The sequence below is a fragment of the Halichoerus grypus genome, chromosome 2 (assembly GCF_964656455.1).
Source record: "Halichoerus grypus chromosome 2, mHalGry1.hap1.1, whole genome shotgun sequence".
In the NCBI taxonomy this organism is placed as follows: Eukaryota; Metazoa; Chordata; class Mammalia; order Carnivora; family Phocidae; genus Halichoerus; species Halichoerus grypus.
In genome coordinates, this window is record NC_135713.1 from 171,628,795 (window position 1) to 171,641,442 (window position 12,648).

The window sequence follows — 12,648 nt, forward strand, 5'->3', positions numbered from 1 at the left end:
GGGGAGGGGAAGGGAGCGAGCGCGCCAGGCTCGGCGCCCGCTCCTGCCGGGGTGGGCGCTGAATGCCGGACGGGGGAGGAGGGCGGGCGGGCGCGAGTGTGTGTGTCTCTCTCGAGTCATTTACGGCGGAGCAGCCGGCGCGAGCGCCGAGGAGGCAGCGGCGGCGGCGGCGGCGCCGGCTTCGTGCAACTGTGGCTCCCCCCCCCCCCCCCCCCCGCCACCTCCTCTCGCTTTTTGCTCCTTGATTCTTCTCCCCCCACACACGTCCATGGGGAGCCGGCCCCCCTGCCGGCACCTCCTCTCCGCTCGGCCCCCTAGGCACCAGCTGCCGTCTCCCTGGCCGCGGGCTGCGCGGGCGCCCGGTGCCCCGGCCCCTGGCGTGGCGCCCGGGTCTCGCCGCCCGCAGCCCCGGCTGGCGCGGCGCTCCGCTCGCCCAAACTGACTCCGAGAGAGAGGGAGCCGATGCCCAGCTGCACCAAGACATCGGGCGAGCGGGCGTCCGGGGGCAGGCCGGGGGCGGCGGGGAGACGGAGACGTCGGAGACTCTGAACCCCGGAAAAGTTCAAGGTTTGTGCAGGTCCCCCCGGGGAAGGCGACGAGCGAGGCGGAGCTGCGCGCCCGTCTGCTGAGACAGCGAGACCTGGGAGGAGAGGGGGACGGCCCGGAGCCGCCGCGGGTTGGCCGAGCCGCTCTCCATCGTACTACGGCTGACGGCCGGGAGGCTGGAGTCGGCGCCCCGGGCAGGGAGGGCGCGGGTCCGGCGCCTTAGCCGGCTGTCCCGCTCCCCCGCTTCTCCAAGCCGGGTCTCCATGGGGCAGCCCGTTCCGGCCGCACCACCCTCGCCCCAGCCGCGGAGCCGCTGCCCGGGCAGGCGGCGTTGAGCCAGCCTGCGTGGAGCCCGGTCCCTGGTCGAGACTGGAGAGAGCGCGCTGGAGCCGAGCAGCGAGCTCTGCGAGGGGACGAGCCGCTGGCCGCCAGCCTCGGGCATTTTGTCCCGGCGTCGCCTAGGGTGGTGGCGACCCGCGTCGCCGGTCTCAGCACTGCACGGAAACTTTTCCTGCTCCAGATGGATTAAAGTTGCCTGGATTTTCTCTTTCTTTGCGAAAGAAATCATTCATTTGCACCTAACCTGGGATTTTTATGCTGGGGCTGCTGCAGGGCGCTTGGAGGAAGGAAGCCGCGCTATCTATGTGGGGTTACTACCGAAACCGAAGAAACTGGGGCTTGCGTCGGAAATCTGCACCCTCGAGCGAGTTCGGATTCGAGCTGGGCCTCGGGCCTGGGGGATCCAGCACTTGGCTCTAGGCAGTCCCCGAGACGCCAGTGGCCACTGGGCTCCGGGACCGCACGTGCGGCTCCCCCCTCGCCGCACAGATCCTGCAGGGGGCACCAGCCCAGGGAGGTGGAGGCTCCTCCCGCCCGGAGCTGCGCCCCTACCAGCTCCGAGGGTGTAGCCGGCCGCGCCTGGGACGCCCCCTCCCCTCAAAGTGTCCCCGAATTGCACTCCCTGGCCCCCAGAGCTTCAGCAGAGACATTCGGGCGCCGCGGCCACCCTGAGTTGGATGTGACCGAGCCCAGCCTGGGGCCAAGTCGTCGACGACTGTTGCCCCCTCGGCCCCTTCCCGCTCCAGCCTCGGCCATGGCCCCAAGGATGTCGGGCCGCGGCGGCGCCGCCCTGCTCTGCCTCTCGGCGCTGCTCGCCCACGGTAAGTGTCGCGGCGCGGACTCGGGAGTGAAGATGCGGCGGGCGCCGCTGGAGGGGGCACAGAGGAGACTGGAGAAAGGCGAGCCTCCACCCCCCGGACTCGCAGCCGCCGCTCCCAGCCGGGCATCTCGGGCTGCAGCTCGAGTTACCTCCAGCTCCCCCAGCCCTTTGGCGGGAGCGGAGGCTGCGAGCCCCGCCCTGGGGACCGAACCCGGCCCCAGAAAAGGGCGGGGGGGGGGCACTCCACAAGAAGGGTCCAAACCCGAGAGTCTGGGGGCGTGTCCGCCCACGGAAATCTGTGGGGATCCAAGGGATCCGCTAGATCGTGTCCGGGCCGCCCCTCCTTCCACTCGCACCCCCGCAGCCGGCGGGGCTGGGGGCCGGCTGGGTTCGCGGGGATCGTGTCTTCTCCGCCCCTGGTGTGCAGGCCGGTGCGGGGCCGTGCCGCCCGCCGCCTAGCTTCCTGCGGCGGTCCTCGGGAAGGGAAGTGGACTGACGGGGGCCCGGGGAGCCGCGGCTGCTCGCCGCTCGCCGCCCACGGTCCTGTGAGCTGCATCTAAATGGCCGGCTTAGCCGAGCCCGGAGGGCGGGGGTCTGGGCCACGGGCACAGGCCGGGGCGGCGGGCGGCGCGCGGAGGGAGCGGGCTCCGCGCTCTCGCGTTCTGCAATCTGTTGCGTCTGCTCCCTAGGCTCGCCCGGGGCTCCGCGGTAAAGGGGGTGGGAGAGGGAGGGGCCGGGGCTGGCGCGCTCTGGCAGTGGGACAGCAGGGGTACGGGTAGGGGACAGAGGGTCTCTGAACACCCCCCAGAGTGGAAACTCCGATCCGACGGGAGGAGGCTGCAGCGGGCCTTCTGCAAGCTGCAGGCGCTCCAGGAGGCGAGGGGCGCTGACCGAGTGGGGAGGGAGAGAGCTGGGGCGGAGGAGGAGAATGGAAAAGAGAGGCCCTCTGCCCCCTCCCAACGTGAAGCCGGAAGACCTGGGACACATTTCCCCAACGGGGGTGGGGGTGGGGGGGGCTTTGTTGCCCTCTGCTGAGGGGTGCACCCAGCCTGGACAGGCTGGAGAGGGACTTAGATGGAGAGACCAGTAGGCTCTCCTGTTGATGCAAGACCCTCGGTATGTCGTGCTCAGCTTTTGCCCACATCTGCCCAGTCCTGAGGAGCCTGCCCAAGCTCCCCTTGAGCGCGCCCACGGCCTCTAACCAGCTGCCTCTCATCCTGACCAAGGCGCGTTCTCAAGGTTGGAAGAATAAGGAAAGGAATCGGCTCCGGGAATCTAGGGTCCTGGGGTTAGTAGGGGTGGGGAACAGGCTGACCTCCCTCGAGGGTGGATTGGTTCTTCCCGGCTGGGGGTGACCCTGGGATGGGAGCTGTTTGGAGTTCAGTTCACCAGACACAGCCAAGCTCAGTTCTTTATCAGAAGAATGGGCAGGGCAGCGGGAGGGGGTGGGGGCAGGGGGAATGCAGCTGGGAACCAGAAATCTCGGCTCCGTGTGCAAGAGTGAGGGCGGGGAGGGGGTGGGGCGGTGGGCTCTGCGGGTCTGTGCACTGGAGCTGTACGGGCTGCGCTGGGGACCTGGCCCTAGTGAGCAGGGGATCTGGGCGCCTAGCAGGAGGAAACTGAGCCCAGGCCTGGGTCTAGGCGTGGTTCTGCCCCACTCTGCGCCTTGTGTCTTGTCGCCTGAGTTCCCTTTCTAAAACCCAGCCGTGGCCCCACCTGGGGGCAGCTCAGACGCTCTTATTAGGTTCCCACTGCCCAGCTTCCCGAGCCCTCAAGCCTGGCGTTAAAGACCCTTTCTCTTTCCTCACGTGCCAGAATCCTGCCTGCTTCCTAAGATCCAGCCCCAGTAGGGCCTTGCCCTCCTGGCGCTGCTTCTCTGGAGCGTTAGCCGTCTGCTTCATTTTCTCCTTAGACGTCCCTGTCTTCCCTGTGCCCTGTTAGTCCTGGAGTGGTGGAGGCAGACCTGTGGGCTTATTCTCCACTGTCCCTCCGCACAACCAGTGCTTAGCCCGGTGCGGGTACACACAGGACCCAGGGCTGGCTGGTGAGCTGAAAGAAGCTGTTGACAGAGGTGGGGTGGGAGTCCCCCCCACTGAGCAGGCATTTTCCCTTCCTCATTATCCCGCTCCCTTTCCGAGCTCCTTCCCTGAGTCCCCATCCCTTGCCTCATTCTCCCCTTCCTTGAGGAAGAGTGCCAGCAGATGCTCAAAGCTTAGGGAAACACCCCCCAAAGATGGATAAGGCCAGAATCACAGAAGATCCACCCCCCCAAAAAAACCCATCTTCCCTGGACCTTCTTCCTTTAAGGCTGCCTGACACCTACCCACCCAAACAGTTCCTCTATCAAGAAAAGGGTACATGGACTTCGTCTCACTTCAGGCTTGCTCTTGGTTGGGATCTCTGGGCTCTTCAAAGATGCCGGGGTTCGGGAGGGGGAAGTTGCAGGTTTTGGTGCCTGGCAGGCTACTGAGCCCACAGACTTCTGACCACACAGCCAGACTGGGAGCCAAATAGCCTGGGTTGCTGTCTGACTCTGGCGCCATCGGGCAGGGTGACCTTGGGCTGTCTCCCTCATGTTCCCCATCTTCCACAAGCAGTGTGGCCTCCCGTCCCTCTCCTTTCTCACTTTCTGCCAGGACCGCTGGGCAGATACCATGTGTGAACGGAGCCCCACTATCTTTCAGGGCCCAGCTCAGCCTGTGGGGTGACAGCCCAGACTCCACTCTTGGTCTCCAGGCTTCTGCCAGAGAACATCTGAGAAGGCCACTTTCCCGCATCTGGCCTTTGGGGAGGCTTTCTGCTCCATTTTTAGTTTGAATGGGAGTTTAGGGGGGTAGGGTGCTGGTGAAGTCTGTGGTAGAGCTGATAATGTCAGCCTCCTACTCAGTAACCTTCACTGCTGCCTATAGGATCAAGGATCCCCTCTTTGGCCCCCAGAATCAAAGGCCCTATATGATCTTGTCTCGAGCCGCATCTTCACCTCGGGGGCAGGCACTGCCTGCCCGGCATCCTCCATGCATCTTAGGAGGTATCACCCTACTCAACTCCCTGCCTCTCTGCTTTTGTGCCCAGCAGCTCCTCCCTCTGGAATACCAGCCTCCAGAAGTCCTTACCCAGACATCAAAACCCAATTCCAACCTCATCTCCTCCAGGGAGGCTGCCTCTCTTCCCCCTTGGCTTCCCACCAGTGGCTCCCACCCTGTAACAGAGGCGAGTGCTCTTTCCAGTGCAGCCTCAGCTCTTCGTGCCACCTTCCCAGCACTCCTCCGGGGCCACAATGTGTGTGCGTGCGTGTGTGCGCACACGTGTGTGTGTGTGAAGGGGGGCCGTGGGCATATCTATGTGTGCACCCGTCTTGGTCTCCATATCCTTGCATTTAGAGCAGGTGCTGCTCTAAAATTCTTCATTTTTGCCCCATTCTCCAGCGCTTGACACATAGTAGGTGCTCAGAAGAAATGAATGGGCTGGGAAGACAACTCTGTATGGAGAGTTGTTTCAATTGCCCAGTGACAATTGGAAAGGGAGTTCTGGGGCGTGGGGCAAAAGCCGGGACAGGGAGGGGCTAGGCAGAGACACCAGGAAGAGAGCAAAGGAATGGGGCAGAGCCACACCACACCCTCTATAGGGGCACATACAGGGTACACGTATCTGGAGTGACATGTTATAACATCGCTCCAGAGGTTATGAGTGTAGTGTCCCATGGCATTCTGACTACATGACCTCAAATGCATGTGTCCTTACATGTAACTGGCAACCGCGAGTTTCCCCGGTGGGTTTGGTCCGCGCTCTTTCCACCCCACTGATGACCCAAGCTCTGGGCTCCTTTGGAGAGGCAGGAGGGACCACAGAACAGGGTCAGCACTGACCTTTGGGATGCTCCGTCACTGCTGGGAGTGAGAAGTGATGCTCCCCCCCCTCCCCCTGCAAGCACACACACCCATCTTCATCCTGGCCACATGGAGCCCTACACCACAATGCAGCCTTGTTATGTTTAAGACCAGTAGGTGGGGATGTGTTATAAACTTGGTGGCAGAAAATGAGCTTTATTAGAATCCTGAGGATAACTCAGTGCTTGGCTGGAGGAGGTAAGGCCACGTTGGAACACGAGGGGAGGACGTGGGCATCTCCTAGACCCTTGCTGGGGGCCTGTCTGGAACTGATGGCCCCCAGACCTGAGATTGGCAGTGAGTGCTCGTGAGGCTGCAGAAATCAGAAACCGAGACCCTTAGAGACACCAACTCCAACCACCAGGGTCTGCCTGCCCACCTGGGGCGGGGGGCGGCAGGGGGGGCTTGCATGGTGGGGGTAGGGGAAGGGTGGGCTTTGCTGCCCTACCCATGGTGATGTCCATCCACAACCTGAAACTGAAAGAACCACACAGAGCCACCACCCCAATCTTCATGCAGATGAGGACTTGGGCGCTCAGAGAGGGAAGGGGCCTGGCCAAGGTCACCCTGCCAGTGTGTTCTGGAATCAGAACCAACACCAGAGCCTAAAGGGGGTTCCTGGATTGGTGGGCCACTCTGCAGAGATCCTGCCACCTCTGCTATCCCATCTCCCAAGGGCTTTTTGTCCAAAGATACACTTCTGGCCTCAAGCCCACCTGGAGTCCCAACCAGTCAGGATAGCCAATCACAATGGTGGTAATAGGCCTCGGGGAGCACTACAGGGAAGCATGGAGGAGTTCCAGAACTTGATCTTCAGCTCTCTTTCATGAGCTCGAAGTCCAGTTGAGGAGACTAGAAAAAGGGCCAGATTCTGAAATTCAAGGCAGTTTGAAATCAGAGTCCCCAGCAGACAGGAAACAGGGGTTCAAAACCTGACTTTGTCATCCACTTGCCATGCAACCACAGTAAAGGATCTCCCTCTCTGAGTTTTTTCCTCCTGTGCCAAGGAGGGGACAGGGCACGCCCACTTCCACATCTCTTCTTGTGATGGACAAGCCTGCTGTTTCGTCCCTTATGTTTCTCTGCCCCATGAGGGGCCTCCCTCCACTGATGGCCCCAGCAGATGCTAACTTCTTTCTCCCCATTCCCTCCTCAGGGTCCTCCTTACTTCTTCCTTGCCAGTACTCAGCACAGAATTTTAATAAGAGATTAATGAACCAGTTGTGGTGCGTTGTTTGTTTTTTTAAGAAAATGAATTTCTTTTTCTATTTTCCTTTTCTGTCTTTTGACATGAAAAGTGGGCCTCCTGACCATCAATTCGGCCAGCTCTGCCGTACTCCAGCTGTGCCCAAGGATGGGGCAGTGTATCAGGGAGCACCAGCGCTGGGCTGGCTGCTGCTGGACAAACAGCCCGCCCCGGGGAGGGAAACACCGAGCCAGGTGAGGCCAGTGCAGTAACAGAGAGGGGCTAGCCCCTCTGGGGACACAGGCGGGAGAGGCCAGAAGTCATTTTCTCCTTTCTTCTGTCGTGTTTGCCCCTTTCGGCCCCTCCTTCCCCAACCCCCCCTGCCCACACATCCACCCCTGTGGGCTGGCACACACAGGATGAAGTGGATGATGGAAGCGATTGCCTGGTACTCAAGGTTTGTTGCAGGAGGGAATGAATGCGAGAACAAATAACTCAGTGCAGAAAAAGGTAAAAAAGGTAATTGAATAAAATCCCTTTTGCCTAAATTATCTAGAGGATTATCTGCCTTTGGAAAGTCCTGCTTTTTATCAACCTTGAATCCCTCCTACATTCCCTTCCTGCATTCTTGCCCACACCTTTTTGGCCTGTTAAGGATGGACAACTGGTTGCTCTCTTCTCTTGAGGGACTCTTCCTTTTCTGTCCACACTGGATGCAGGGCGCAGGATACACGCGTGCTGGTGGATTCTGCAGCTTGTCTCCACGTCCTAGGCCCGTACCTCGGGGCCCTCAGAGCTGGGAGAGTGATATGCCCAGGGTCACCTAGATAATCGGGATGACACTCATGATAGTCGAGGTTTTCAGAGGCATCTCCCCCCAAGAATCCAGGTCTGAACGGCGTCGGACCTTACAGGGCAGGCCCTCTGGCAGCCAGGACACCCTGAACCCTGAAGCCCTGCCCAGGGACACGGCCCCGGAGGTGGCCAACCCTCACACAGAATGAGCCACAGCTACACTGAGTGATAGCCTCTCTGTTTTTCTGAGGGAGAGACAGAGAGAAGGGAAAATGGTTTCTGCCCCCCAGGAGTGCCCAGTACGACAAGGGGGACACAGTCTCATGCCAGAGAGGCCCCAGTCTGATGGAGGAAGCACAGCCCCAGCCCTCAGAGGTAGCCTCTGTCCTCTTGCTTGGTGACGGCCTGACGGTGAGAGACAAGAGGGCCACCTCTGCCCAGAAGTGTAGGGCCCCACCTTGCAGGCCTCCTCCTCCACTCCCCACCGCCCCCGGGGGCTGTTGGAGAGCATGGCTGTGGGCCAGGAGCAAGTATATTTTTGGTGGCTTGGTACGGATGACACAGCAGACTTGTCACGGCAGGAGAACGGTGTCGCTGGGAGCTCGAGGCACAGGCGCCCGCTCGCATGCACGCCCACTCGGTCATGGGCACACCCAGACGCGCTTGAGAGCTCAGACGGCTCCTTGGAGTTCAGATGCACCCTCTCATTGGATCTCCACAGTAGATCCCCATTTTACAGAGAGCAAAACTGAGGCTCCACAGAGTCCTCGCCACACCAGCTCTTGAGGTCACACGTTCTGACCCTGAATACGGAAGTCTTTTTGCCGTACCTCCCCATCTCACACATACAGGGAAGAAGCACAGACGTGGACAGACAGACATGTGGACCCATAGACCCGAGTGGGTCCCCCTCATCTCGAGCCCCTCTTCCCCCTTGCTCTCTAGGCTTCTTTCAGTCTCTTGAATGAATGGTGCTCTTTTCCGTGTCAGAGCCTCTGTACGTGCTGTGGCCTCTGACCAAAACACCTTCCCATACCTGTCTCCTACTCGGCCTTCAGGTCAGAATGTAACCACACCTCCTCTTGGAAGCCCACCCTGATTCTCAGATGCACAAAGACCCACTGCCTTCTGCAACTCATTGCCGATTTGCCCTGTGTATAACCGTACTGCATGGCCTCTCTGCTGGCCATAGCCTGAGTGGACCTGGACGGTGTGTGGCTTCTTCCCTGCCGCTGTATTCCCGGGGTCTATTGGGATGTCTGGAATAAAATAGGCATATAATGATTTGTCAGATGAGTCAATGAATGTACCCTTGTGCACATACTTGCACATATAGACATCTTCCTTGTCACTCAGTGAGTATTCAGTTGGTGCTTCCTGTGGGCCAGGCACTGTTCTAGGCACTTGCCGCGATCAGGGAGTATAGCACAAATCTCTGTATTCATGCAACCTGTATTCTTGTGGAAGGCGGGGAGAAAGGCAGACAGCAAGTAATACATATGTTAAATAAGTGGACTGTATCATCTGTTAGAAGGCAAAAGGGGCTAAGGAAAGTAAAAAAGGTAGGGTAAGGGCATTGGGGATGCGTGTATGTGTTGGGAGAGGTTGTGCAGTATAGAATGAATGCTCGTCTGATAGAGTGGCATTAAGCACACTTGCGGGAGGTGAGGAAGCACACTGAGTATGCGAATATTGCAGATGGCAGCCGTCGGGCAGGAGTGGGCTTGACCATTCAGATACAGCGAGGAGGCCCTAGGGGTGGAGGCCAGAGGGTCTGGACACTGCGAGATGAGGAGGATCGGGGGAAATGGGTGGGGGCGAGGGAGGCTCTTGTAAGAACATTGACTTGTAGGCTCAGTGAAAGGGGGAGCCATAGCAGAGTTTAGAGCAGGGGCGACCTGAGCTGACCCACAGCTGCAGGCTTGCAGAGCTCCAGAAACTGCAGGGTCAGGGACTGCCCCCACACACACACTCAGTGCCGCAGGGAGGGGACCTCTGCTACTCCCTTCAGCCCATTGATCCTCACAGTCCTGGCTGTGGCCGCCTTCCCTGCTGCCCCACCACCACCCCATGCTAGGGGGGCAGGAGCAGGGTATGCCGGGGGCCGGCTGCAGCAGAGACCATCCAAGGAGTGGCCAAGCTGATGTCCAGCCCTGCCTGGCCAAAGGAACCGTGTGGCTGTCCTGGCCTCTTCCGGCGGGCTTGGACCGCTTGTCTGTAAAATGGGGCTGCAGCACTGGATGCTTCCTCGGCCTCTTCTTGCTCAAACCCCCACCGTCGCCTCCGTGGCGGAAGCCAGACCCCAGCGCCTTCATCTCAGCTGAGACATTTGGGATGCTGAGCTAGCCTCGGTTTGTTTCACAGATTCTGATTTTTTAACTAATTGTCTCCTTTTGCAAAAAATTCACTCCAGAGGCAAGGGGGATTATAGGCACTTGTTTGGATGGCGATCTTACACCACTCTGATTTGGGGAGGATGACAGCCAGGATGTGTGCAGGCTCTGTGGGCAGGGAAAGCAAAACCCCATTTCCCTGGATCCCTGAGCGCCCTACAGGGACTCCGGATTACCTGTTGCTTTGACCTCTCTGCCTGTCCCTGCTTTATGTCTGCAAGTGCTCAGTTGGGGGCCCCTCCTTCCACCACCAGCCCCTGCCCCTGCAGGACCATGGCAGCCCACGCCTCTTAGGCCGGGAGGTGACCTGCCCTGGGGTGGCGGTGGGGGGGGGGGGTGAACCACACCCTCCCCGGCCCTGTCCCTCTTGGGGAGAGCGAGGTGGTATGGGGCCTTTGTCCAATAGGAAGGAACTCTTGGATTGAAAATAGGAAAAATTACCATTTTCTCAGCTGCCAACACAGCAGAGAAATGATCTCAATTTTCTGTGGCTGTTCTCGGCAGGAGAAAAACTGCCAGCCGCCTGCCCCATGCATGAGAGGTCTGAAATGCTGGAGAAGGGAGGCTGGAGCTGGGGGAGGTGGTGGGGTGAGCAGTGGGGGGGACTTGCATCGTGCAGGGGGCTGGGCTCCCCACTCAGGCCCTGCAGCCCTCCTCCAGCCCAGCCCCCACTGACCACAAGCCTGTGTCAGAACACCTATTGAATTATCTGATTACCTCAGTTGTCACTTCTGTTAACTGAGCACTTACTATGTGCCCCACCCTGTGCTGGGCACCAGGCATCTTTCCCATGGGGCCAGGAGTAGACTTTGTTCCATTTTGTTTTAGTCCTGATGCTCATAGCTCTCCTCCTCTACCCTCACTTTTTCCCTGCCCTGGACTCTAAAACCAACCTGCCTGGCTTTGTCACTTCCTATGTGACTCTGTGCCTCGGTTTACTCATCTGCAAATGATTATGAAAATACCCAGCTTCCGGGGTTGTTACGATTACATACATGAGTCTTTGTTTCATGTCAGACACTGAGGATAGTGCCCGGCACATGCTAAGTGCCCCAAAATGATGGCTGTCAATGTTGTTGTTATTAACATGGCTAGTGCATGCTAGGCACTGTGTTAAATGTAAAAATGAAGAAAATATGGTGCCTGTCCCAGGAGGGGCTTCTAAGGGGGTGCCCGGGGCAGATGAGCTGTGTCTGCACAGACTGTGATACAAGGCAGTCATAGGTGTGTTGGGAGGGATAAAGAGGGTCATGGAGGGGGAAATCTCATAACTAGTCCAGAGATCAGGGGAGGCTTCCCAGAAGAGGTACCACTTCAGGAGGCCTTAACAAGGTTTGAGAGTTCTGCCTCTGAAGACTAATCAATCAGCATCTACTGTGTGTCTGATACCCTGGGGAGGGCAGAAACACAGGACAAAAATGGCTCTTGGCCTACAAATTCAGTCCAATGAGGGAGAACCACGGCTGCCTAGGAAGGAGTAGCAGGACAGGGGGCTAAATGCAGGGTATATGGTTGGTAATTCTTTACCTGGATGCTCTTTTGAGACCCCTCATAACTTTGACCCTATGTTCTGTGGAGTGCTGAGGAGCTACTGAGTGTTCTGGAGTGAGGGAGTGACGTGATCAAAGCAGGGTTCTCTGTAATGACTTGGTTGGGGACAATTTGCAGATTGGAGCAATGCTGAAGGACGCTGTTGAGTGAGGACTCTGGGGATGGGAAGTGACCACTAGCTGTCATAAGAGGTACCACCATATGGCAAAGAGCCCACCCTTAGAACCAGAGAGACAGATCTGAGTGCTGACTCAGCCACTTGCCCATGGCCTGACTTCTTTCTACTCCTTGGTTCCTGCCTCTGTTGAGATCTGATGGCAGATGTGAGATCCAGAGCCTGCAGCCTAAGGCTCATTGTTTGGAGCTGTCTTGATTATCCCAGCAGCTAAGGCCCAGAGAGCCAAAGGGACTCGCCTAAGGCCCACAGCCATTTCTGACCCCCTGGGGGTCCACGAGTGTCAGGAGTCCTGGGGAACGTGGCCTGGTAGGAGAAGTGAGAGAGACGAGAGCACCCTCAGTATTTTCAACAAACGCCCAGCCTCTCCCCTCGTTCCCCAGCCCAACTGGCAGCCAGAGGTCAAGGGGTCAGATCCCCAGGGGTCACAGCCAGCGCTTGGACCCCAGGAAAGCCTCAGAAGAAGCCATGTCAGCTCAGAGAATGGTGTAGGTTTTTCGAGTCACACAAATGTAGATTTGAATCTCAGCCCCACTGCAGTGCAGCTGGGTGACCCAGAAGCATTTGCCTGCCTGTCTCCCTGAGCCTCGGCTTCCCCGTCAGCAGAATGGGAGTAATGGCGTCACCTCTCTGGGGCGGGGCTGCTGCAAGGGTGCAAGGATGGAAGTGCCCAGAACAAAAGCCGTGGGCCTGCTGGAGGGCTCAGTAAACATGGTAGGCTTGGTTTGTGTCCTTCTTTTCTTGCCTGGAGCCAGGCCTCGCTGCTGGGAAGCACAGTTAAGACGGTGCCAAAGACTTCCCGGAGATCGCTTTTCTGGTGGTTGGGTTTTTCTGTTTTGTTTTGTTTGGGGTCTTATTTTTCTTACCCTTGATGCCTCCTAGCAACATGCTGCCTGCTTTAAACACAGCCGCGGCCAGCAGCCAGACCCTCTCCCTCCCTCCATTCTTCTTCCTGT

At 58.8% G+C, this 12,648-nt stretch overlaps 1 protein-coding gene across 1 annotated transcript in view; it reads left to right on the plus strand.

Annotated features, from left to right (window-relative positions):
- Positions 1-1,639: 1,639 nt before the first annotated feature.
- The window catches only part of TMEM132E (transmembrane protein 132E), a 54,053-nt gene continuing 43,044 nt past the window's right edge, over positions 1,640-12,648 (plus strand). Inside the window, exon 1 of the mRNA XM_036086698.2 lies at positions 1,640-1,706. Within this exon, the coding sequence (XP_035942591.2) occupies positions 1,640-1,706 (67 nt within the window). The remainder of the gene's footprint in view (positions 1,707-12,648) is intronic.